This window comes from Pan troglodytes, chromosome 18 (genome assembly GCF_028858775.2).
Source record: "Pan troglodytes isolate AG18354 chromosome 18, NHGRI_mPanTro3-v2.0_pri, whole genome shotgun sequence".
Lineage (NCBI taxonomy): Eukaryota > Metazoa > Chordata > Mammalia > Primates > Hominidae > Pan > Pan troglodytes.
Window position 1 is genome coordinate 30,454,798 of NC_072416.2, and position 27,592 is coordinate 30,482,389.

The 27,592-nt window shown below is 47.2% G+C and overlaps 1 protein-coding gene across 5 annotated transcripts in view; it reads right to left on the reverse strand.

Moving 5' to 3' along the window:
* Nucleotides 1-27,592, reverse strand: part of GSG1L (GSG1 like) — a 285,264-nt gene that overhangs the window by 40,494 nt on the left and 217,178 nt on the right. For all 5 annotated transcript variants that reach the window (XM_016929683.4, XM_054669115.2, XM_016929682.3 and 2 more), the window contains one exon: nucleotides 12,967-13,078. In XM_016929683.4, coding sequence (XP_016785172.1) covers nucleotides 12,967-13,078 — 112 coding nt within the window. The remainder of the gene's footprint in view (nucleotides 1-12,966; nucleotides 13,079-27,592) is intronic.

The window sequence follows — 27,592 nt, forward strand, 5'->3', positions numbered from 1 at the left end:
AAGCTCATTCCCAAACCTACCTCCCCCATTGCCTTCCCTCCCTGTGGAATCCCTGGACTCGCTGCTTTCCAAGCTTTACCCAGGCTTTTTGCCCAGCTGGTCCCTTCTCACCTGTGAATGTCACCCCTTCCTCAGTGGGCATTTTCTGTCTACCATCTCTAAGAAGCCCCCTCTCCATCATTCTGTATCACATGCCCCTGTTTAGTTTCATCTCAGCCCTTATCACACCCTGTGATTCTTTTTATCTTTTTTCCTTTCATTTATTTACTCTTGTTTTTCAATTAAATTTTTCCTTTTGAGATAATTACAGATTCACAAACAGCTGTAAGAAATGATATAGAGAGAGAACCCATGTGCCCTTTAGCCAGTTTCCCCCAATGGTAAACTCTTGCAAAACTAGTGTAATACAATATTACAATATTACAATATCACAAGCAGGATATTGACATTGATACAGTCAAACTACAGACCAAGGATCTCTTCTGTGCCGTTTATAGCTACAGCCACTTCCCTCCTGACCTCCCACAAATCCTGAAAGCCACCTGTTCTTCATTTCAATAATTTTACCTCTTCAAGTATTTTACATAAATAAAATCATACAGGAGTATGTATGGGATTGGCTTTTTTTCACCCAACATAATTATCTGGAGCATCATCCAAGTTGTTATGTGCATCAGTAGTTTGTTCCTTTATATTGCTAAATACAGTATTCCTGCCAGCAATGTATGAGTTTCTTCACATCCTCACCAGAATTTGGTGGTGTCACTATTTTTTATTTTAGCTATTCTGATAAACGCGTAATAATATCTCATTGTGGCTTTAATTTGCACTTCCATAACAGCTAATGAGGTTGAACAACTTTTCATTTGTTTATTTGCTATCTGTGTATATCCTCTTTGGCAAAATGTCTATTGGTGTTTTTTGCCCACTTTCTAATTGGATTGTTTTGTTGTTGTTTACTATTGGGGTTTTAGAGGTCTTTGTATATCCTAGAGATTAGTTCTTTGTCAGAAATGTGGTTTACAAATATATTCTCTCAGTCTATAGCTTTCTCATCAATCTCTTAATAGGGTCTCTTGTGGAACAAATGTATTTAGTTCTGATGAATTACATTAATCCATTTTTCCTTTTATGTGTTTGATACCAAATATAAGAACTTTTTGCCTAGTCCTAGATTCCAAAGATTTTCTCTTACTTTTCTAAAAGTTTTACAGTTTTACATTTTATACTTAAATCTGTGATCCATTTTAAATTAATTTTTGCAAGTGGTGTGCAGTTTAAAGTAAGGCTGATTGTTCATTTTTGCCAGTGAATGTCCAATAGCTCCAGCACCATTTGTTGAAAAGGCCATTCCCTGCCTGCCCCACCCCTGCCACTACCACACACCCACACACAGTGAACTGATTTGTACCTTTGTCAAAAATTAGTTGGGCGTATCTGTATTGGTCTATTTCTGAGTTCTCTATTTTTTTTTTCATTGATCTATGTGCCTATCCTTCCACTAATATCACACAGTCTGGAGTATTGTAGCTATACAATAAGTTTTCAAATTGAGTACTCTAATTCATCCTGCCTTATTCTTCTTTTTCAAAATTGTTTTAGAAATTCTAATTCCTTTGCCTTTCCATATAAATTTTAGAATACTTTTCTCTATATCTATAAGAAATTTGATGTCTTCGCTATATACTGAGTGTTCTGATCCATGAACATAGTATATCTACCCATTTATTTAGATCTTCCTTGATTTCTTTCATTGGTATTTTTCTGTGGTTTACAGTTTTCAGCGTACAAGTCCTGTAAGTGTTTTGTTAGATTTATGTCTATTTCACTTTTTTACTATAAATGATACATATTTTTAATTTTGTTGTCCGAATGTTCATTGCTAGTTTATAAAAATACAATTGATTTTGTATTTTTATCTTCTATCCTAAGACAACACTAAACTTATTTATTAGGTCTAGGCAATTTTTTTGGTAGATTCCTTGAATTTGTCTACACAGATAATCATAACATCCACAAATAGTTATATTTTATTTCTATTACAATCTGTATACTTTTTATTTTCTTTTCATGTCTTATGTATTGCATGTCTTTTACGTCTTATTTTTAGTTAGAACTTCCAGCACTATGTTAAATAATAATGGTGTTCTCAATCTTAGAAAGAAAACAGTCTTTCAACATTAAGTATAATGTTAGCTGTAGATGTTTTGTAGATGGTCTTTATCAAGTTGAGGAAGTTCCCCTTTATTCTGAATTTTCTGAGAGTTTTTTAAAAAGTATGAATCAATGTTGAATTGTGTCAAATGCTTTTTCTGTATCAATTAATATGGTCATGTGATTTTTTTCTTCTTTAGCCTGTTAATATGGTGAATGACACTGACTGATTTTTCAAATATTGAAGCAGCCAGAATCCCTAGAATAAGCCCCACTTATCACGATGTATAATTATTTTTATATATTGCTGACTTCTATGTGCTATTGTTTTGCTAAGGATTTTTGCATCTATATTCATGGTGTCTATTAGTCTGCGGTTCTTTGCACTACCTTTGGTTTTAATAACAGGGTAATGTTAGCTTCATAAAGTGAATTGCAAAGTTTTCTCTCCTCTTCTATTTTCTGAAAAAAAAAAAGTGCTAATTCTTATTTAAATATTTGGTGGAATGTTCCAGTAAAACCATCTGGACCTGGAGATTTCTGTTTTGAAAGTTTTTATTTATAAACTAAATTTCCTTAGTAGTTATAGGGATATTCAAATTACTTATTTCGCATTTGGTAAATTGTGGCAGTTTGTGCTGTTAGAAAAACTGATCTATTTCATCCAGGCTGTCAAAGTTATGTGTGTAGAGTTGTTTGTAGTATGATCTTACTGTATTTTTGATGTCCTCAAAGTCTGCAGCAACATCCTCTGTTTCATTCCTGAATTGGCATTTTGTGTCTCTCCTCTGTCCGCTCTCTCTGTCACTCTTGCAAGAGGTTTGTCAATTTTATCTTGTCAAAGAACCAGCTTTTTTGTTTCATTGATTCTATTATTTTTTGTTTTCAATTGTATTGACTTTTGCTCATCTTTCTTCTGCTGGCTTTGGGCTTATTTTGCCCTTCTTTTTCTAGGTTCTTGGGATGAGAGCTGATTTGATTTGAAACATTTCTCAATTAGATCCTATTGGTTGATGATGTTGAGTTCTTTTATATCCTTGGTGATTTTCCATTTGGTTGTTCTATTAATTGTTGAGAAAGCCATATTGAAATCTCTAATTATAGTTATGAATTTTCCTATTTCTCCTTTCAGCTACATCAATTTTTCCTTTATAGATTTTCAGCTCTGATGTTTGGTGGATACATATTTAGGATTGCAATGTCTTCTTAGTGGATTGACTCTTTTATCACTATTTAATGTCTATTTCTGGTTATTTTATTTGCCTGAGTCTACTTTATCTAATATTAATATAGCTAATCCTGCTTTATTTTGATTAATGCTTACATGATAGATGATTTTCATCCTTTTACTTCCAGCCTATCTATCTCCTCATACTTGAAGTGAGTTTCTTGTAGACAGCACATAGTTTTGGGTCATATGTTTTAAATCCACTTGGCCAATTTCTGACTTTTAATTGGTGTATTTAAACCATTTACATTTAAAGTGATTATTGATATATTATGGCTTAGGCCTGCCACCTAATTTTGTTCTTTCCTGCTTGTTCCTCTGTTTTTTGTTTCTCTTTTTTTTTTTCTTGTGTTCCCTTGGATTTCTCAAACAGTTCTTAGAATTCCGTTTTGATTTATCTATAGTTATTTTGAGGGTATCTCTGTATATAGCTTTTTTAGTGGTTGCTCTGGGTCTTACATTATATATGCATAACTAATCACAGTCTACTGGTGTCAACATTTGAGTAAAGCATAGAAATCTTGGCTCCCTTTGTGACCCTTTACTTTCCTTCATTTATAATATAATTGTCTTAAATATTTCCACTGTATACATTTAGAATCACATCAGACTATATCATGATTTCTGCTTCAACCATCAAACATAATTTAGAAAACTCAAAAGGAGAAGTAAAGTTTCTCTGTCCATTTTTCATTCATTCTTTCTTATATTCAAAACCCCTTTTTAAAATTTCCATTTTGTTTAGAGAGCTCCCTTTAGCCTTTCTTTTAGGGTAGGTCTGCTGGCAACAAATGTTCTTAGTTTTTCTTCATCTGAGGATGTCGTGATTTCCCCTTCATTTCTAAAGTATATTTTTGCCGCGTATAGAATTTTAAATTGATAGTTCTTTTCTTTCAGCATTTTCACTTTCTTTTTCTTTCAAAATGTTGTGCCACTTCCTTCTAGCCTCCATGGTTTCTGATGCAAAATCCACTGTTGCTTGAATTTTTTTCCCTGTAGTTAGGGAGGATGTTATTTTCTCACTGTTTTCATTTTTGTTTGTTTTTTTTTAACTTTAGTTTTTTTTCAAGTTTGACTGTGATGTGTCTTGGTATGGATTTCTTTGAATTTATACTATTTTAGAGATTCATTCAGCTTTTGATTCTGAAGGTTTATGTCTTTTACAGGATTTGGGAAGTTTTCAGCCATTATTTCTTTTAGTACTTGGTCCAGTCCCACCCTCTTCCTCCTTTTCTTCTGGGACTCCAATGTTATATTTTTGGTTGTAGTTCTAGAGGTCCTTAAGGCTCTGTACATTTTTTAAAGTTTATTTTCTCTCTGTTGTTCAAATTAAATAATTTCTATTGTCCTATCTTCAAGTTCATTGATTCTTTCCTTTGTCCCTTCCATTCTGCTGTTGAGCCCAACCATTGAGCTTTCTATTTTGGTTATTGAATTTTTTAGTTTTAAAATTGCCATTTGGTCCTTCTTTCTATCTTCTACTTCTTTCCTGAGACTTTCTATTTTTCCAAGGGTGTTTGCAACTGCTTGTTGAAGCATTTTTATGATGATTTTTAACATTTCTGTCATTTCAGCATGGATCTATTGATTGTCTTTCTTCGTTCAAGTTGAGATCTTGCTGGTTCTTGGCATGGTATGTGATTTTAATTGCAACCTTGACATTTGAAGTATGTTTTGAGACTCTGGATCTTGTTTAAACTGTCTGCTCTAGTTGGCTTCCTTTCACATCATTCTGGCAAGGTGGCTTTGGCGAGGTGGAGGCTCTGCCCAGTTACTTCCAGGTAGGGGTAGAAGTCTAGGTTTCCCACTGGGCGAGTGTATTAGTCTGTGTAATTTATAAAGGGAAGAGGTTTAACTGACTCAGTTCAGCATGGCTTAGGAGGCCTCAGGAAACTTATAATCATGGCAGAAGGTGAAGAGGAAGCAGGCACTTTCTTCACAAGGCCACACAGGAAGGAGGAGTGCCGAGTAAAGGTGGAAGAGCCCCTTATAAAACCAGCACATCTCATGAGAACTCACTATCACAAGAACAGCATGGGGAAACCACCCCTATGATCAAATTACCTCCACCTGGTCTCTCCCTTGACACGTGGGGATTATGGGGATTACAATTCAAGGTGAGATTTGGGTGGAGACACAAAGCCTAACCATATCAGCCACCATTGACATTCAAGATGGAGATGGTTCCTGGTTCTTACCAGGTGAGGGTGGGGGTGGGAGTTCTGACTCCCCATTAGGCCTCTGCTGATACCTGGCTGGGAGGGGCCAGGGGGCCTCATCCCTGCTCCCCACACATCACTGACACCATGGGGAGGGAGATGTTCTTATTACTACAAGGCAGTGGCAAAAATCCTGACTCTCCACTAGTTCTCCTCTGACACAATCCCTGCAGGGAGAAAGAGGGGCACCTTGTTACTGCCCAGCAGAGATGAAAGTCCACCTGGTGATTGTCACCAAAATCTAACCACTCATTCCCTTCCTGGCATGGGTGTGGGTGAAGCCACAGATCTTTCTTTTCTGTAATGTGTGACTGGAGTAGTGAAGTTATTGCTAAATGTTTTCTGTCTCAGTGGGCTGACCCTTTCTTGGTCCTTTGGCTAGAGAAAGCGGACTTTAGTTGGGCCTTTTTTTTTTTTTTTCTGTCCTTTAGGCATTTCTGAATTGCTGACTTCTTCAGCTCCAAATGTGGGATATGTAACACAAAAAGAACTCAGCAATGTGTTGTTTCTTGGTCCCTAACCAGCCTACTGTCTTCTTCCTGCCTTTCAGAGTCTTCTGATGTCTGTTTTATCTTTAGGTCCAAGGATTATAGTTGTATTGAAGAAGCATGTCTACTCTGTCTTCTCAGAAGTGGAATCCTTAGTGTTTGTTTTTTAAGATTATCTCCTCTTCTATCCCAGAATACCAGCTTCATGAAAATGGGAGCCTCGTTCACTTCACTACTATCCCTTAGCACCTAGAATGGTGCCTGGCACATAATAGGTGCTCAGTAAATACTTGTGGAATGAATGGATAAACACAGATAAAATAAAAGCAGAGAAAAGGACAGATATGAAAACACTGCTCTGGTTTTAGCATGGGTGAGAGGCTATATCCGTGAGCCTTCATCTCCCTGTTCCTCTCACCCCCCAGGGCCCCAACGCACCCAAAAAATACACAGTTTGAAAACTTTGGGGCCAGAACACCTGCTGGTTTTAGCAGCTTGTACTTCTGAACTGGCACACGGAGCTGCGTGGGTGATTGGCCTGGTTTCCGGAGCCAAGAGCAGATTGGACACCACAGGGAGAAAAGGGGAGGGTGGTGAGAGGGGTTGTCAATTCTTCGTCCCCTGGGAGCAGCAGGGGCAGAGGGACACAGGGGGAGCAGATTTAGAGGCACATGGACACCACCTTGCAACCTACTCCAGGCCCTGCCCAGTGGGGAGGTTGTAACGGATCACTAAGGAAGGCTGCCTTGGCTGCCTGCAGACCAGAGGGGTACAGATTCACCATGTGGGGCACGGCTGGGCACAGATGCATAATCCAGGCCACCCTTAGGGCCCAAGAGCTGATGGGACTAGGAGCTGGATAGTGGCAGGCTCTGAGGGCCCAGCTGGTCCCTCCATGGCCCACAGGGCACCCTTGGGCAGCCACATCCCTTTCCCCAACCCTGGTCTTAGAATAAAGGAGGCCACAGCCACCTGCCTCAGGCTGATGAGTAAGGGCAAACTTCCTGCTGATCACACAGCCTCTCAGCAGAGACATCAGCACACACACCCTCTCCAGTTGTCTTTGGGACCCAGGCTCTGGTAGGATCACAGCAGCAGACTCAACCCCTTAAGGGATTGGCCTGCTGGAATACCAGCTAACCCCTCCATAGAGCAAAGGGGCCGCCTGGGGTCCCCAGAGAGGAAAGAGGCTGGTCTGCTGTTTCCACATAGTCATGGAGACCAGAAAGGGAGGGACAGCAGTGAGGCCTATATTCCACAGGGACAGGACCCCAGAAGCAGAAAGGGGCCACTAGGACAGGAGTGAGAACCTTCCCTAGATCTGGCCCAACTTGCTACTCTCTTGCTGTGTGACATGGGCCAAACTGCATAACTTCTCTGGGCCCTCCAGCTCTTATAATCTTCCACACCACGATGTCCCACTACCCTCAGTCTGCAGAGTGAATGCTTGAGATAAGATTTCACTGTGTGTGCAGGAGTAAGAGGAGACCTTTTTCCATTTCTCTCCAGACTGATGAAAGGCAAAACAGAAGCAGAAAGCGCAGGGCTAGCTTTCCACACTCCTGCTGTCACCAGGAAAGCTGACATTCCAAGCAGGGGCCACAGACTCAAATTCCTGCAAGGTCAGGCAGATGATGACTAAGTGTGAAAGCGTGGGTAAATGTAAGGCAATAGGGTGTGGTGGGGACTGGGGTGAGCTGGAGACCAGATGCCTATCTAAAGTTTCAGTCATTCTCAGCCTTATCTCCAGGCTGCCTGGTGGCAATGCTGGTTGTGCAGGAACAGATCTTCCAATGATCATGAATCAGAAACCTGGACTTTTATGTAGAAGTTTTACCATTTTAGATGTTAGAAATAAATCCAAACTTTTATAAGACACAATGGCAGGCCTAAGAAATCATCTGCAGGCTGGGTTCAGCCCCGGCTGCATGCAGTTCACAGCATCCAAGGCTAATTGTGTGGCTTTCAACCTGTTTCCTGGTCCCTGAAGGGGGATGGCAGCCCCTCTCCTGGTGATCAGTGACAGGACCAGGCAACTCAGGGCTTGTAAAGTGCCTCCCACTGTGCACAGCACAAAGTAGGTGTAGTAACCTTAATCTTTTTTTTTTTTCTTTTTTGAGACAGAACCTCCAGCCCAGACTGGAGTGCAGTGGCACAAACACAATTCACTGCAGCCTCAACCTCCTGGGCTTGAGTGTCCCTCTCACTTTACCCTCCTGAGTGGCTGGGACTACAGGTGTGCACCACCACAGCCAGCTAATTATTTTTATTTTTTATTGTTTTAGAGATTGGGTCTGGCTATGTTGCCCAGGCTGGTCTTGAATTCCCGGCCTCTGGCGATTCTCCCACCTTGGCCTCCCAAGGTGCTGGGATTACAGGTGAGTCACTTTGCCCAGCCCCTCTCCCATCTTGGCCTCTCAAGGTGCTGGGATTACAGGTGAGCCACTTTGCTCAGCCCCAACCTTAATCTGATCCACTTGGTCCCTGCCGCCTTAAGCCAAGCAGCTGCTTGGGCACCCATCAGGGTCCTGACCTGACGTTGTCACAGGTAGGGAGAGCTGAGACATGGCGCCAGAAGGAGGACTGGGCAGGAGCGCTCGCACTCACCGAGCACACTCTGTGCTGAGTGCTCCACATGCATTGATTCACTAGCTCCTCGTGTTGGTTACTGTCTCCAAAGCTGGCCTCCAGGGAGCCACACCTCCCGCAGTTCATGCCTCCCCTTGAAGCTGGCCCTGTCACTTGCTCTTAACCAATAGAATGCAGCAGGAGTGACACTGTGTGATTTCTGAGGTTGGCTCATGCAGATCCTGTGGTTTCCACCTGGGTCTCCTGGAACACTCACTCTTGAGATAGTCTCCCCATGGACCCAGCCTCCAGGCTGTGTGAAGCCCCTCCAGCCGCCAGCCACCACCAGCCGGCACCAGCTGCCAGTGTCGTGAGGTGCCACCTTGGAGGTCCACCCCAACCATGCCCCAGATGACCTCAGCTTCAGCTGACATCCAACTGAAGCTTCGAGGAAGAACCCAGTAAGCACCGCCCAGATGAGCCCGGTCCACCACCAAATGTAAGAACAAAAAACAACACATTTTTACTAGTTACTATTATTACTACATAATAACATATTTTTTACTAGATTTGGGGGTGATGTGTACACCTCAACAGAGAAATGGAATACAATTCAAGAGACCCCCATGAGGCGGAAATTCGGGCTGTCCCATTTTCCAGCTGAGGACACAGAGGTGCAGAGGAGGTAAGTGACTTGGCCAAGGTCCCCGGCTGGTGAGGGGCAGGGGCAGGATCTGAACCCGAACTGTCTGACTCCAGGAGCCACACCCTTGACCGCCCCTCCACGCTGCCACGGTGGCCCAGCAGTGTATGTCGGGGTGAGATTTGAACCCCAGGCAGTCAGACTCTTAACCATGGAGACCTTCTACTTCTTGCAAAGGTGTCCCTCTAAGAAACTGGCACTCAACCAGCTTTGAGCGTCTCAAAACCCCTCCAGCTTCCAGAGGCCCTGCAGCTTGTTCTTCCCTGCTGGGCAGGAAGACAGAGGCGGGTGCCATCTCTTCTCAGAGCTGTTCTCCTCTCCAGTACCAGGGGAGGGCGCAGGGGAGGCTCTCGGGCCAGGATTTTGACAAATGGCCTCACACATATTAAACAAAAGAGATGACATGGTGCAGCCCTGGCGAGGCCCCAAATGTGAGGGATGAAAAATGGGGCTGATCCATCTTGCAGGTCTCAGTGACAGGGAGAAATGGATCAGCACTAATAGGGGCTGCACATTGGGCCCCAGCCTTTAATAAGTCCAGTGGGAATTCGGTGCCCCTTGGGAGACCAGCCCCGAAGGAGCGAGCAGAGGAGCAGGGCAGAAATCCCTGGCTTCCAGGGAAAGAATGTTCCCCTGGCTGACACCAGCAGGCTTGACTTGAGACACTGAGCACCAGAGGAGAGAGCCAGGGCCTTCTGGAAAGGGGGACTCATGGGGAGGAACCAGTTCCTACCAGGGCAAGTGATTCAACCTTTCTGATTCTCAGCATCTGCATATGTAACACGAGGTTACTGCATGTGTTAAACTTCATATCAGTAGCATGATATTGCTCATGTTAAATTTCATATCAGTAGCATGATATTGCACGTGTTAAATTTCACATCAGTAGCAGCAATATAAGAGCTGGTGTTTACTGAGAACACACCATGTGTGGAACATCACAGAAAGCACATCAATGAACTCTCATTATTACCCATCTTCTCAGAGAGGCTTCCAGTATGGCTCTAGAGCCAGACTGCCTGGGTTTGAATCCCAGCTCTACCCCTCGCAGCTGGAAGACCTCGGGGCAGGTTACTTAAGTTCTCTGTGCCTCCATGAAATACCTACCTGATTCATGGCACATCAGCGCTCAGTAAATCTAAGATATTATTACACACATGGTCAACACAAATATTAGTTCCCTTCCTCTGTGCCCTTCTCTAGCTCAGCGAGAAGATCTTCCAAGTTCAAGGTCTCAGGAAGGAACAGCTGCAGGGGGAAGGGTTGGGTAAAGGGAGGTCAGAACCTCAGCTGGCTTCCCTGGGATTGTTCTACTTAAAGGGATCGGGGCCAGGGTTAATGGGTCAAGGTCCCTTTAAGGCAAATGCTTTTGGTTTTAAAAGGATGGAATTGAGCAGAGAGTGGAGATGGAGCTGGGGTGCCCACTGAACTGGTATGGGGTCTTTTTAAAAATTATAATCATAGTCCCTCCTGCTCCATTCTGAGATGCTCTCTCACCTCCAGGTCCTTGGACCTGCTGTTCCCTCTGCCTAGCACCCGATTCCCTCCTGTTTTGCCTTCAAAATTCTTCCCGGGGACCCGCCCCACCCAAAGCTGTGTCAGTCAATGCCCTTCCTCTGTGCTCCTGCAGCTGTCTGTGAACTCTCCTCCCCACACACATCTACATCACAGCACAGTTCAGATACAGCTGGTTCACTCGTCTCAATCCCTGTTGCAACGCTGTCTCAGCACTGCTGCATCCCGAGCACCTAGAAGAACAGCTGTCCTAGAGGAATGACTCAGTTAATATGTGTTAAATGACTGAATGGGTAAATGCTCCCCAACTCCAGCCCCAGACCTGGATACCCTGTGTAGTGGACAATTGTGGTCTCTGTCTTTCCAGCCTGAAGAGACTTCCCCTCCTTCTCTTTCTGTCCAAGGGTTTGGGTGAGGCTAATGCCACTCTCTGGACCATGTGGCTCAAGTCATTCCAGTCTCCCCCAGGGTCTAAATCATTGGTTCAGGTTTGGTCACATACTTAAGCTAAGCCAATGAAAGTCATAACCAGGATTTTAGCTGGAAATATGGGAAAGAAACCCTATCTCTCTGCTGGTATTGCTACATTTTTAAGATGGAAGTCTGGCACTCCAGCCTGGGTGACAGAGCAGAGACTCTGTAAAAAAAAAAAAAAAAAAAAAAAAAAAAAGGAAGGCTGGTCTGTGCATTGTGATCATCTTTGCTAGCATTTGGGAAAAAGCTGTTTGAGAATGAAGCCAACACCAATTCAAAGGGAAGAGAGACAAGATAAGGAGAGGGCATGAGGGCATGACTGGGTTCCAGATGAAATCTGGTCACCTGGATCCAGCTGTGTCTGAAGCAGACTTTGTGGTAGCTCACTCAGCATCTATTCCATCCACTCACCATTTGAGAGGTTTTGACTCATTCTTTGCTCCAGAGGTGGGCTTGGTCAAACTAAGGGAATAAGCTCATGATATTCCCCCAGCTGTGGCAATGAATAAGGAGAGAGAATATGACCTAAGCCCACCAGAGGGAAGCTTGGGACTCTAGTCAATCTTGGAGAACAAGAGGCCCTTTCTCTCCTACAAGGCAAGGAGAATGCACCAGCCTTAGGAAGAGCTCTCCCCAACAGGGAAGCCAGCCCAGCAACAAAGTAAACATGTGGAGGGTGCCAAGCTCAGATGACTATACAGAGGAAGAGAACTCAGCCCTTATGACCTCAGTGACTCTGGAACAAACGTGTCCTGAAGTCCACACCATAGCTGTGCTTTTCCTTTCCATGAACCAATGTATGATATCTCCTTACTTAGACTGATGCAGGTAGGTTTTTCTGTTACAACCCAGAGCACCCTAGCTGATCCACCTGGACTTTCCAGTTACACAAACAAATGAACACCCCTTGTTCACTTACGCTTGGGATTCTATCACTCAAAAGCAAAAGAACCCTGACTAATCATGCCTTTCATATGCAAACCCTGCTTTGAGGTGCTGACCTGTTCCCTGTATTCAGAGCCCCTCACTGGAGTCCACCTACCCCATCAGACCACCCAGAACCCTCCACAGCTCGCCTAACTTCAGGTCTTGCCAGCTTCCATCTCCAACCTTCCATAGCACGCCTCTTAGGCAGGGGTCGGCAGGGGGCCAGAGAGTATTTTTGACTTTGTGAGCCATTCAGTCTCTGTCACCACCGCCCAGTGCTGCCATCTCAGTGTTAAAGCAGCCGTGGATAATATAAAACAATGAGAGTAGCTGTGTTCCAAGAAAACCTTATTTATGGACATTGAAATTTGAATTTCATGTAATTTTCACATGTCACAAAACAGCATTCCTCTTCCTTTGATTTATTTTCTTAGCAGTTAAAAATCCAAAAGCCATCCTTAGCTTGAGGGCTGCATATAAACAGGTGGTGGGCCAGATTTGACCCACAGGCCCCAGTTTGCCAATCCCTGCCCTGGGGTCTTAAAGCGCCTTTGGACTACAGCCCCTCCAACTCCCCCCATTTCTCCTCCCCCCCACCGCCCCCCACCCCACTGGGCTGAGCTGCTGAAGTCCCAGCACGCCTTGGGCCTCTGGTGCCTGAAGCTGCTCTTGTCCTGAAGGTCCACTTACCAGAAGGACCACCCGTAGTCCCAGGAATGGGGTCTCCAGTCTTCAGGACCGAGGCTCACGGTGACCTGGAACACCTGCGTGTACATCATGTGGGCGACCATTCCCAGGAGGCCTGTGGGGCAGAGAGCAGAGCAAAGCGTCAGAAAGTAAGGAAGGGCTTTGTCCCCACACACCCGCAGCCTCTCTGCTGCCTGCCTGCCTGTCTGCCTGTGATCACTGTGGAGAACAGGGACCTCTGGGTAAGGGAGGTCAGCAGGAACAGAGCTTGGAAGGCCAGAGAGGGTAGTTCTCTTTTCTTTCTTTCTTTTTGTTTTTAAGACAGGGTCTTGCTCTGTTGCCAGGCTGAAGTGCAGTGGCACGATCATAGCTCCTGAGCTTAAGTGATCCTTCCATCTCAGCCTCCTAAGTAGCTGGGACTACAGGTGCATGCCACTATGACAGGCCAATTTTTTGTATTTTCATTTTTGTAGAAATGAGCGTCTTGCTATGTTGCTCAGGCTGGTCTCAAACTCCTGGGATCAAACAATCCTCCCACATCAGCCTCCCCAGGTGCTAGGATTAGAGGCTAAATTGTTTATGTTTAAAGCATTTTCCCCCATCTAGTAAGAAGACCCAGCTGTAGAGTGGGCTTTGGTTGGGGTCAGGGGACCATTATTTTCTCAGTGTTTTGTAGACTTTCCACTCTTTTAAGACAGAGCAGAGAGAACTGCCTGGCTGCTAATGGGAGAATGGGGACCCCAAAAGCCTATTATATTTCTCTTAGTACTAGTGAGCTTGAGCGTTTTTCACATTTATTAACCACTTCTAGTTCTTCTTCTTTGAATGTCTGTATCATTTGCCAATTTTCTTTTTGTTTTTAAAAATCTTTTTCCTTATCAATTGGTAGGAATTCTTTGTATATTCTGAATATTAATCTTGTCTGTTGCATAGATTACACCTTTTTAAAACAATTAATAAACTTTTTTTTTTTGAGAAAGAGTCTCGCTCTGTCACCCACGCTGGAGTGCAGTGGCTCCATCTGGGCTCACTGCAAGCTCCACCTCCCAGGCTCAGGTGATCCTCCCACCTCAGCCTCCTAAGTAGCTGGGACTACAAGCACGCACCACCACACCTGGCTAATTTTTGTATTTCCCCTACTGATTTTAAAGGACACTTTTATACCATATTCCAAGTCCCATAAATACATGGGTGCACTTCCTAACTGGTCATTCTGTCCCACCGATCTTTCTCTGTGTTCCTGCATCAGTGCCACACTGTTTTAATCACTGTAACTTTACAGTACAATCTGTTTTCTGAAGGGACAAGTCTCTCCTCTTTATTACTGCCCAGTGCTGAGTCTCTCTGGAATTGTTACCCTGCCCAGAAGCTGTTCCCGCTCAGAAGGGTGTTGACCCCTTTCTTAGTCTTCTGCCAGTTCCTTTTCTGAGGGCTGGAATATTCATGAGAAGGACAACTCCTTATGCCAGGATAGTAGGAGCACAACAGTATTTTAATACAAAATCTCCCACCCAGAAGCTGGACTTCGCCTGTTGGCAAAATAATTAATTTTCCGAACTATTAGTTTAGAAAAGCATTGATTCCTAAATTAAATTCTATTTATCCCCAAATACGAAAGACCATGCTTTAAGGAAATTCAATAAGTAAAAATTACAGTTCACTCAAAGATACCTTGGTGGAATTCTCTGATTGCATTTTAAAGATTCTGCTTCAAAATCTGACCCTGGCCGGGCACGGTGGCTCATGCCTGTAATCCCAGCACTTTGGGAGGCCGAGGCATGCGGATCACGAAGTCAGGAGATTGAGACCCTCCTGGCTAACACAGTGAAACCCTGTCTCTACTAAAAAAATACAAAAAAATTACCCGGGCATGGTGGTGGGCACCTGTAGTCCCAGCTACTCAGGAGGCTGAGGCAGGAAAATGGTGTGAACCTGGGAGGCAGAGCTTGCAGTGAACCGAGATCGTGCCACTGCACCCCAGCCTGGGTGACAGAGGGAGACTCCATCTCAAAAAAAAAAAAAAAAAAAAAAAATCTGAACCTTGCCTGTGTTTTCAGAAGCTTGTTCATTTTGTAAAGCAAGGTCCACCCACAGCATCTGTCCTACAAATCCTTGTCAGAAGGAATCATTTCCAACTCATCTGAATTAAAAAGAGACTTTTTGGTGAGTTACTGCACCTCCTGAATTAGAGGAGACTAAATGAATGAGGCTTTCCTGCTGCAGTGATTACTTCCTGGCTTGGACTCACACCAGGAAACCCACAGCTGTAAATCTCTCCTTGTGGTTTCTGGAATCTCCCAACTCCTGAAACTATAAATGGAATTCCCAACCGGTGTGGTCAGGTGGATATGGTTCCTCCAGGCCCCAAGGAAATCTTGGAGAACACTGGAAATGGAGGGATATTGGCCAGGGGGCCAGAGCTGGGCTGGGTGTGGTGCTCCCCAGAACTTAGAGCAGGAAGAGCTGTCATGACTCCTAGCCCTGCCCTGTGCTAGTCCAAACTGAGGAAGCTGAATTCTGTTAAGTCCAGGAGTGTTGAGTCCAGGGGGGCTAAGAATTAAGAGACAATGTCAAGTGCATCACAAGGTGAGCCCAGAGGAAAGCAGAGCCAGGAAAGTGAAAGAGAGAGCCGAGCTTCCAGCTCTGTCACTGATATGGTGTGGATCTGTGTTCCCACCCAAATCTCTCACGGAATTGTAATCCCCAGTGTTGGAGAAGGGGCCTGGTGGGACGTGACTGGATCATGGGGGCAGATTTCCCTCTTGCTGTTCTTGTGATAGCGAGTGAGTTCTCACGAGAGAGCTGGTTGTTTAAAAGTGTGTAGCACCTCCCCCTTCACTCTCTTCCTCCTTCTCCAGCCATGTAAGACATGCCTGCTTCCCCTTCGCCCTCTGCGGTGATTGTAAGTTTCCTGAGGCCTCCCAAGCCATGCTTCCTCTACAGCCTGCAGAACCATGAGCCAATTAAACCTCCTTTCTTTACAAGTTACCCAGTCTCAGGTAGTTCTTTATAGCAATGTGAGAACTGACTAATACAGTCACTTACCAGCTTTGTAACATTGGGTAGGTTGACTTTCTGTGCCTCAGTTTCCTCACCTGTCATATGGGGATAATAATAGTACCTACCTCATAGACTGGTATGAGGATTCAGTGGCTTATATTTATAAAGCACTTAGAACAGCACTGGGCACAAAATAAGCTCCACAGAAGTTTCTTGAATGAATGAATGAATGAAGAGTGCACATCTGAGACTCACTATGTAGGCCCACTAGGCTGTATGCTAGTCCAGAGACCAGATCTGTTTGGCTCTCCCCTGAATCCCCAGCGCCAAGCCCAGTACCTGACACACAGTTGGCGTTCAATAAGTGTTTACTGAATGAATAAATGAGCAGTGATTGAGAGGTGCTTGGGGATGTTGGGCTGGTTAGTATAAAGGTCAAGAGTGTGGGATATGGGAATGAGCTAGGACAGGACCAGACTGCAAAACTTTGTCTAGGAGAGCACGTGTCAGGGTCACCATTCATTCATTTATCATGTATTCATTCAATCAGCCAACGAATATTTAGCAAAGGCTTTTCACATGCCAGACACTATTCCAGGGGGTTGGGGAGTGGTAGACTGGAATAGATGGGCAGATGTCCTGCTCTTAACGGGCTTGGGTTCTTGTGGAGGCAGCCAGACAATTAGCATATAAACTAACATGAAATTTCAGGCAGTAAACATTTCCATGAAAAAACGAAAATAGGGCCAAGTGGTGGAGAGTCCTTGGAGGTGGGGGGCACTTCAGCCTGGGTGGTTAGGGAGGGCATCTCAGAGGAAGTGACATTTAAGCAGAGGTTTGGAATGAGGAGCTGAGGGCAGCCACGCAGAAGACTGGGGAAGAGCATTCCAGACATAGAGAGAAGCCTGGGCAAAGGCTGGGGCTGAAGGCTGGGAGGAAATGCAGTAGCAGAGTGAGCAAGGGGTAGGATGGGCCTGGTGCGGTGGCTCACGCCTGTAATCCCAGCACTTTGGGAGGCCGAGGCAGGTGGATCACCTGAGGTCAGGGGTTCGAAACCAGCCCGACCAACATGGCAAAACCCTATCTCTACTAAAAATACAAGAATTAGCCAGGTGTGGTGGCACATGCCTCCGCTACTCGGGAGGCTGAAGCAGGAGAATTGCTTAAACCTAGAAGGCAGAAGCTGCAGAAGCTGCAGTGAGGCAAGATCATACCACTGCACTCCAGCCTGGGTGACAGAGTGAGCCTCTATCTCAAAAAAAAAAAAAAAAAAAAAGAGAAAAGAAAGGGGAGGGATGTGTCAGATGGAGTCAGAAAGGCAGGCAGGAGCAGGGCCATGCAGGGCCCTGGAGCCCACAGTGCAGTTTGGCTCTCACCCTATGCAGGACGAGAAGTCAGTAAAGGGCTATCCGCCTTAAGCAGGGGTCTAACTGATTCTTCTAAGAAAATCATTCTGATTACTGTGTGGAGACAGTGATTGTAAGGGGAGGAGGCGAGCCCAGCTGACAGGCTGTTGCAAGGGCCCAGGCTAAGCTGTTTTTGTTTAGGCTGGCGTTGCTGGCAGCTCTGAGGTATGTTTAGTTTGTTTGTTTACTTTTGTTTTGTTTTGAGACAGAGTCTCACTCTGTCATCCAAGCAGTAGTGCCGTGGTGCAATCATAGCTCACTGTTAACCTCAAACTCCTCCAGCCTCAGCCTCCTGAGTAACTGGGACTAAAGGTGCATGCCACCACACTTGGCTATTGTATTTTTTTATTTATTTATTTTAGAGATGGAGTCTCCCTGTGTTGTCCAGGCTGGTCCCAAACTCCTGGCCTCAAGTGATCCTCCAGCCCAAAGCACTGGGATTACAGGCGTGAGCCACTGTGCCCAGCCCGGGGCAAGTTTTGAGGGTGGAGTCAATAGGACTCGCTGTTGGGCTGCACACAGGTGGTATCCCGGGGATCTAGGATGACATCAAGAGTTTGGGTTTCAACGTCTGGGCAGATGCCATTTGCCAAGATGAAGAAGATGAAGCGAGGAAGAAGTTTGGGTGGGTAGAATCCTGTCTGTGCCATATTCATTTGAAATGACTTTTTTTTTTTTTTTTTTGAGATGGGAATCTCACTCTGTCACCCAGGCTGGAGTGCAGTGGCATGATCTTGGGTCGCCACAACCTCTGCCTCCCGGGTTCAAGCGATTCTCCTGCCTCAGCCTCCCGAGTAGCTGGGATTACAGGTGCCACCATTATACCCGGCTAATTTTTGTATTTTTAGTAGAGACAGGGGTTTAGTAGTAGTCAGGCTGGTCTTGAACTCCTGACCTCAGGTGATCTGCCCACCTTGGTCCCAAAGTGCTGGGAATACAGGCGTGAGCCACCATGCCGGCCTTGAAATGCCTATCTTATATCTAAGCTGGGATAGCAAGCAAACAGTTGAAGGGCCAGGTCTGCGATTCAAGGAGTAGTCAGAACCGGAGACTTAAATGCGTGAATCATCTGCATGTGAATGATAAATAACACAATGTGCCTAGAAGAGGTCACCTGGAGAGAGACTGTAGGAAGAGGAGAGAGAAGGGTCCCAGGATGAAGCCAACATCTGATCTTAAGCAGAGCAGGAGGGACCAGCAAAGAAAGCTGAGGCGGAGTGGCCAGGGAGGCTGAGGGAAAACCAGCGTGGAGTCTTCAACTGCAAGAGGTTTATAGAAGAGGAGGAGGGTAAATGATAGAGAAAGCTTTCAAAGCATAATGCTGCCCGGGGAAGTGGGAAAATGGGGGTGATAGCTGGAGAGGGCCTGGGGCTCAGGAAGGCATTTTATTTATTTATTTAAAAATATATACATGTAATACATCTATCTATCTATCATCTACCTTTTTTTTTTGTACAGTGTCCCTCCATGTTGCCCAGGCTGGTCTCAAACTCCTGTCCTCAAGCAACCCTCCAGACTCAGCCTCCCAAAGCTCTGGAATTACAGGCATGAGCCACCGTGCCTGTCCGGGAAGGCGTTTTAACAATGGGAGATAGAGAATGTTTCCATGCCCATGCAGAATGATCACGTGGAGAGGGAGAGACGGACAGAGCAGGGGAGCGAGAGGGCGATTGTGGAAGCAAGGTCCAGAGACGGCCAGAAGGTGCGAGGAGGTTCTAGAAAACAAGAGGGCTGGCTTTTGATGGGAATTGGGATGCGTTACCCAAGAGAGCAGGAAGACAGCGTCTGAGCGAGACCCAAGTTTTGTCTGTTTGTTTTTTGTTTTTTAAGACAGGGTCTCGCTCTGTTGCCCGGGCTGGAGTGTAGGAGCACCATCATAGCTCACTGCAGCCTCAATGTGCTGGGCTCAAATGATCCTCCTGCCTCAGCCTCCCGAGCAGCTGGGACTATAGGCAAGTGCTGCCATGCCTGGCTGACATTTTTATTTTTGTAGAAACAGGGTCTCATTATGTTGTCCAGGCTGGTCTTGAACTCCTGGCCTCAAGAGATCCTCCTGCCTCAGTCTCCCAAAGTGCCAGGATCCAAGCAGGAGCCCCTGTGCCCTGCTGGATCTGAGTTCTTGAGCAGATTCACCCTCCTTCTCTCCAGCAAGCTGGAGACAAGGTCACCAGCTGAGAGCGAGGCGGCCGACTGGGGAAGTGGGGGTTGAGGACCGGCGAGCAGAGGGTATGAAATAGTCTTTTCTGAGAGTGGGAAAGCACAAACACGCTGCAGAAATGCATGCGGCTCTCAGGGCAGTGTTGCTTGTCGTGTGAGATCCGTGCTCATGATTTTAAAGTGAGCCCAGGCAGGGCAGCTGTGGGATTCAGGTAGGGAGAGACAAGTTGGCCTGGTGACACCTGTCAGGGCCTCTTGAGTCCAGAGGACACACAGGAATGCCAACCCGAGATGCCACGAATCATCTTTTGCTCAATCACTGGGGAGAGGGGTGGCAGGTTCCTGGGCCTCCCTCGAGGTGGGGGTGGACCAGAGCCCACATGTCCCCTCCCAAGGGGTCTCCAGCCTGGAGCTACCCCTGGGTGAGGACATAGAGCAGCGGTGACAACCCCAAATCCAGGATCTCCCCCGCCTCTGGCCTGGCTCCCTTTGACAGGGTTTGGATGCTTTATGTGAATGCCACGCTCCATTTAATTGAGATACCAGGGAGGTAGCTGATTAATTGATTTATAATAGAGTTTATTATTAAAGATGCTAAGTTATTACTGAGAACACGCGGTGAGCACTCATGTTTAAATAAATATTCTTGTAGATGCTGGGCATGCGTGTCATGTCCGGGACTTGAGACACAGAGGGGCTGGTGGGGACCTGGAGGACGCTGGAGCCAGAGAGATGGGGCAGGAGGGCTGCAAAGGGAAACCCCTGACCTTCAGCTGGTCACTGAGCAAGTATCAGGCACCTGCTGTGCTTCAGGCTTTTCTACAGGGGTCAAGCGGCCCGTCCTCCCAGTGCTTCCATTGGGATGGGAGAGGCAGACACACAGGCTGGGCACCTCTCAGTGTCAGGGCAGTCAAGAGGGGAAGTCCCGGGGTCTGTGGGGTGGGGAGGTCAGAAGAGGCTCCCACAGAAGATGATATAGCAGCTGAGAGTGGAAGGGTCAGAGGGAGGAGGAGGAGGGTGGAGCAGGCAGGGGAACCCACACCGGCAGAAACCCACAGGCAAAGTGGTTTGGTGTGGCTGTCACAGGCACTTAGGTGGGGCACTTGGGAGGTGAGAGATGCTGCTGCAGGGATAAACGAGGACATTCCATGGGAAATTTTAAGCCATCCGAGGCAGTTTGGACTTTATCCTGAGGACCCGGGGCAGGAATTGCAACTTTCGGAGCAAAGTGGTTGGGTGGGGATGGTGAGCATGGCTGTGGCCTGAGAACAGGCGAGAGGAGCAGGAGGCAGGGAGCCTGGGAGGAGCAGCTGCAGTCCTCCCCGCAGGCGAGGATGAGGATGGGCGGGACTTGCCAGGGCGCTGAGATGCTGGAGGCATGGAGCCCCGGGGCACCGGGTACCACTGAGACCGCTCGCTTCCTAGCAAACCATCAGGCACTGAAGAACCCTGGCTCAGGAATGGCAAGGGACTGGGGGAAACTGGGAGCAACTAGGAGAAGCTGTTGGGACTGACCCAATTAATATCAGCCCCAGAACAGCCTCCCGGAAAAAAAAATCCTTGAGAAACTAAAAGCTGCTCTTTCATGAGACCAATCGGCTGGGGGCAGAGGAAAAAATAAATCTCTTATCCGAACGTATCTAAAATATCCTGATGTTGGTCACGACGGAGACCAAAGCCTGGCTTTTCCCTGTGCCCTCTGCCCTGGGGGGACCCCACGTGGCCAGGTACACCTGCACATAAGGCCACCCCTGAGAAGCTGAGCTGATGCTATGTTTAAAACTTGCCCAGACCTATTTTTAAAGAACAAGCTATTTTTAGACACCCTCTTGAGAACCCGAAGCCTCTCTTGGTAGCATATTTCAGGGTTTAAAAAGTTCCTCCTTACACATAACCTAAATCTTTCCAGCTCCAATTTAAGCTAATTTCTTGCTCTGCCCTCTGAGGACACGGGGAGGGGGGTGAGCCAATTGGCATCTTCTTGAGAGGAGCATTTTGGGGGGTCAGCAATTACCGAGGTGCCCCCCAACCTTGTCTTGTCTGCAGAGATCATTCCAATTTCTCTGCCCTTTCTCCAAAGGTCCCCTTTTAGATTACCAGAGTCATTAGCATCACTCTGGTTGGAATTCTGCCTTTTAAAGTGAAGTGGTCCAAATCGGAGGTGGCACTTCATAGAGACCTTCCAATTTCAAGTAATGGGTTTACTGAACTTCCACCAGCCTTGTTCAGCTCAGCCGCCCCCATCCAGCCCTGTGGCAGTGACTAGGCTCAGATCCCCCAGGTGGGGTTCAGAGTGAGCCCAGAGGCCATGGCCGCAGGACCTAGTGGGTCCAGGGTAACCCAGGACAAACTGCTGGTGGGACGATTTCTGACATTAATGGACATGTAGCCAGGCTGCCAGCATTCCCTGTCCCCCTTGTCATTTGGGTAACTAGATAGAAAACACCCATGACCTCAGGGCACAGCTGTCCCAGAAGACTGAGAGAACAGGAACCCAATTTGGCTTTGGAGATTTCAAAAGCCTACATCCAGGTGTTCCAAGAAAAAGGTTGAGAAGAATACGCAATCAAAAGAGAGACAGTTTCTCTTCCCCTTCCACCTGGAGATCAGCTAAAGTTGCTCGCCTGGAGGGGACTGGGACGCAGGGGAGGAAGAGGAGGAGGGGAAGGGGAGAGGAGGGGGGAGGATGGGAAAGGTTGGGGAATGGGGAGGGTGAATAAAAGGCAAAAGGGGAGGAGGAGGGGGAGGAGAAGGGGGAGAGAAGGAGGAGGAGGGAGAGGAAAAGGAGAAGGAAAAGGGGGAGGAGGAGGGGGATGGAAGGAGGAGGAGGGGGAAGAAGAGGAGGAGAGGGGGATGGTTGGCCCCAAGAAGGAATGAGCTGCACTATGTAGATATGAGCAGAGCTTCCCTAAAAGGCCCCCAGCCTCCACTTCAAGCCCTTTCCATTACATCCCCTGGGAGCCACAGGGAGGTGAAGTTGGCACTCACAAAGGGTCCTTTCCCAGTCTGAGTGGACAGTGGACACCTTGGGAGTTGGGCCGTGTGCTCGCAGACACAGCCAGCACATCCTCGAGGGCTGTTCAAAAAGAGTGATGTCCACCTGTGCCCACCTGTGTCACCTGTGTCACCTGTATTTCCTGATGCCCACCTGTGTCCACCTGTGTTCATCTGTGTCCACTTGTGTCCTGGACACCCCACATGCCTCTTCACCTGGACTGAGCTCCATTTTGGTGGCCTTGTACCCTCACAAGTCCCCCAAGATGAGGGTGGGCCTCTCACCTGAAGGATGATGGAGAGAGGACAAGGAGAAAGTTCTCGGGCTTGTGATTGGGTGGGAATGAGATCCAGGAGAGAGGGGAAAGCCACCCTTGGATGTACACATCCCTAAGTCACAATCCTGCCCATCTCATCTCTACCTTCTACATTTCTACCCCAGAAATTCACATGCTTGAGCCCAGGAGTTCAAGGCTGCAATGAGCTATGATCATACCACTGCACTCCAGCCTGGGTGACAGAGCAAGACCTCGACTCTTAAAAAAAATAAAATAAAATTACCCTGGGACAACAGACATCCAGGGTGCTCGATCGTGATGGTGGAATTGATGAATGAGGGAATGACCCCCACTCTGCAAGGGATCCTCCCCCTGGTGGATGCCCTGGCTTGTCCCCTGCTGTGGACTTTCATGCCCATTCTCCTTTGATCCCCACAACAGGCCCATTAGGTGTGCATTTCACAGGTGAGAATGAAAGTGGGCTGAGAAGAGGTTAAGGGCTCAGCGAGCTGTGGTGAGTCCAGGAGTAGAGTCCACATCTCTTTTTGGCCCAACCTTCATTCATTCATTCCACATGTAGCTATTGAGTATTTGCTACAAGCCTGACACGGCGCTAAGGGCTGCAGAAAAAGACCAACGGGGCCAGACGCAGTGTTACAAGCCTGTAATCTCAGCACTTTGGGAGGCAGAGGTGCATGGATCACCTGAGGTCAGGAGTTCGAGACCAACCTGGGCAACATGGTGAAACCCCATCTCTACTAAAAATACAAATATTAGCCAGCTGTGGTATCCGGTGCCTGTAATCCCAGCTACTTGGGAACCTGAAGCAGGAGAATTGCTTGAACTCAGGAAAGAGAGGTTGCAATGAGCTAAGATTGTGCCACTGTACTCCAGCCTGGGTGACAGAACGAGACTCAGTCTCAAAAAAAAAAAAAAAAAAAAAAGAGACCAACAGAACAGACATGGCCCCTACCCACTGCGAGTTTCTGCTCCAGTGGAAAAGGCAGGTACTAGCAAGAAATCACCCTCAAGGGTCATGAGTCAGGGCTCAGGAGGTACAGGGGCCCCTGGAGCCAGAGCCTACACCGGGTGCTCTGTTCTGGGGGTCAGGGAAGGCTTCCCTGAGGCAGGATGTTTCAGTGCAGCCTGAAGGAGAAGGAGGAATTAACTAGGCCACAGCTGCCCAAAGTGTGGGGCTCACCCCTCTGCGGTGCTTAAGCTCATTTTAGAGCAGGATTTCTAAACCTCAGCACTACTGACATTTGGGGACAGAGAAGGCTTTGATGTGAGGGCTGTCCTAGGTGTTAGCGGGTGCTTAGCAGTATACCTGGCTTTGATCTACCAGATGCCAGGAATGTGCATCCCCCCGCCATCCCCACATACCCCAGTCATAAAAACCAGAAAATGTTTCCAAACATTGGCCAAATATCCTTGTGGTGGGGAGGGCAGGGACAGTGGGGGACAAAATAATCCCCCATTGAATCCACTGTTTTAGATTCTTCATGAATGTTTTTGTTTCTATTTTATTTTATTTTTCAGGAAGGGTCTTGCTCTGTCACCCAGTCTAGAGTGTAGTGGTGCGATCGTAGCTCACTGCAGCCTTCAACTCCTGGGCTCAAGCGAGCCCCCCACCTCAGCCTCCTGAGTAGCTGGGACCACAGGTGCTCACCACCATGCCCAGGTAATATTTTTGGTTTTTGTAGAGACAGGGTCTCCCTATGTTGCCCAGGATGGTCTCAAACTCCTTGGCTCAAGTGATCCCACCTCAGCCTCTCAAAGTGCTGGGATTACAGGCACAAGCCATCGCTCCCGGCTCCTCACGAACATTTTTACAATGGTAATTTCTTTTTGACAGTTCTTTTGTATTTATTGCAAGTGATACTGGCTTTTCATTTCCGGTGGTGATCTGAAGGTTCCTTTCTGAATGAACTTATGTTGCGAGAACAGTGAGTGATTTAGAGAAAATGCGAAGTGAACATTGTACCTTGGGCATCGGATGTGGCAATGGTCGCAGGAGGAGAATGCAGACAGATGAAGCAGGAGAGATGCGGATTTGGGTGAGAAGTGGGGTGGTGGCTCCCATCAGAACATGGAGGTGGGCTCTAAAAGTGTCCCTGACAGGCCTGGGAATCCCCCAGGGAGGTGTCACATAGGTGCACACACCAGTTCTCTTGGAAGTTCAAGCCCGGCTTTCTTCCAGCCTGGCAACAGATTGGTCTCTCTTTGATTGGGCACCAGAGGAAGGGGTTGGCTCAACTTTGGGGGCCCATGTGGAAAGACAAAGATCCCTAAACACTAGATGCACCCTGTTTGAGGCAAGATGCTTGCATGATGAAAGGCATGGGGGTGGCCAGAAGCAGTGGCTGATGCCTGTAATCCCAGCACTTTGGGAAGCCAAGGTGGGCAGATTATTTGAGGCCAAGAGTTTGAGATCACCCTGGGCAACATGGTGAAACCCCATCTCTACTAAAAAATATAAAAATTAGCTGAGAGTGGTGGTGGGCACCTGTAGTCCCAGCTACTTGGGAGGCTGAGGCAGGGGAATCTCTTGAACCCAGGAGGCAGAAGTTGCAGTGAGCCAAGATCACACCACTGCACTCCAGCCTGGGCAAGAGAGCAAGACTCCATCTCAAAAAAACAAAAAGAAAGAAAGGCGTGGGGGGCCAGGTGCGATGGTTCACTCCTGTAATCCCAGCATTTTGGGAGGCCAAGGCAGGAGGATCACTTGAGGCCAGGGGTTCAAGACCAGCCTGGGCAACATAGGGAAACTCCATCTCTACAAGAAAACGAAAGGCAAGGGGTTCTCTGAGATAAATGGGAGTGTGCAGCACCCCGGGGAAGCCTGTCTTAATTTCCTTCTTTGTTTTGAGCTCATGGGAGACACTGGGCGGACTCCCCCTCCCTGAGACTTCTTTCTCTCCATCTCTCTCTCATTTTTGTCTCTTTCTCTCTGTCTGCCACTGTTTTGTGTCTGCCTCTCTCTCCCTACCCCCTCTCCAAGACGTCCAGTTAAATGTCTCCAAGTGACAAGCAGGAATAGTCACTGTATTCATGTCTCCATGGTGGGCCTCCCCCTCTCCTCCTGTTTTGCTCTCGGAGGGCCCTGATCGGCAGAGACACCTGTGACGGGTCTACACCTGCAGTGTCAGGCCCCAGCTCACCCCCCACCAGCTCAGTCCTTCTGCCTCAGCATAGAACTGAGCCCTTTGCAAGCCACCTCAAGAACATTCCTCCCAGAACTACCTTCCATCCCTCTGGTCTCATTTGCTGAAATGCAAATCCAACTCTTCTGGCTAGTTAAGTTTTAAGTGCTCTGAGCTTCCACACTTCCCTGCGGCAACGCTGGGACTCCATCCAATTAGTTTCACTGGCCAGGACCTAAGAAAGCTGCCTGTGCACTAAGAAAATGAGAGGATGAGCGGCCACCTTGACAACCATCCAGAGAGCCAAAATTGACAGCCTCTCTTTACCCCGGGCACTTTACAGTTTGTAAAGCACTTGACCATCCCTTGTCCTTTGTAATCCTTGCCTTAGCCCAGGAAGGCTAGGTTTCATTACACCCTATTTGAAAAATGAGAGTGTAAAGCTCAGAGAGGTATATCAACTCAGCCAGGGTAACACAGCAAGGAAGGAGTGTGTTTGAGTCCAGGTCAGCCCAACTCCAAGTCCAGGTGTTTTACCATTCCATCACAGTCTCTTCCACTCATTCATTCATTCAGCAAATATTTATTAAGCACTTTCTGGATGATAGGCTGTCTTCATGGTTTAGGAAATAAAGGAGTATATAAGACAAAAAGGTCCCTGCCCTCAAGGAGCTGATAGTCTTATGAAGGAAGATGGGAAAAAACACACACATTTAAAAATTCAGAGTTTAGCCAGGCACAGTGTCTCATGTCTGTAATCCCAGCAATTTGGGAGGCGAAGGCAGGAGGATTACTTGAGGCCAGGAATTCAAACCCAGCCTGGGCAACATAGTGAGACCCCATCTCTACAAAAACAAATAAATAAAAATACCTTTTGAAGTTCACAGTTTAATAAATGCTGTGAAGGCAAAGAACGGGATATGGAAGATAATGATTGAGTCAGTTAGTTTAGCCAAGGAAGTCAGGGTAGGCCTCCCTGAGAAGGTGACATTTAAGCTGAGACCTGAAAACTGTGAAGGTTCTGGAGGGAGAGAGCCCCAGATGGAGAGAATGGTGAGGCAGGAAGAGACCAAGTGTGTTCACAGTTTCAGACCCAGGGCAGGGAAAGAGTGAGGAGGTTAAGAGGTGGGTGGGAGGTGGGACTGTTGCTATGAGGAGCCACGAGACGGTCTTGAGCTGTGGGAGGGGTAGGAGTGACACTGTCAGCCTTATCCCATTTGGAAGTGGATGCTGGCTCCGTGTCTCTGCAGGCCCTTGGTCTTCTCCTGACTTCTGGCTCTAGGGGGCGCTCATAGAGGGGCCTAGACACTTTCCATGATAGTGTCTGGCTCTGCGAGGCCCACCTCTGTTCTGGGACAGGATCCGAGATTTGAAGCCTTCAAGATTGGGACCTAGGCCATATATGGCCAGAATGACAGGAGACAAAGCTGGAGTGAGGTCACGCAGAAGCATGGAGGGGGGTCTCAGCACCATGCCCTAGTCCATCCTCTGGCGAGTGCTAAGAGCTCCATCAGGGTAAGCAGCTATGAGATTGCCCAGGGCCAAGCAAATATAGGGGCAGAGAGGGCAGGGCCCTGGCAGCCCAGGGCATCTCATGCGTCTCACTGCCTGGCCCAGACATCACTGTCTTTGCTCCCATTGGCCCTAGAGT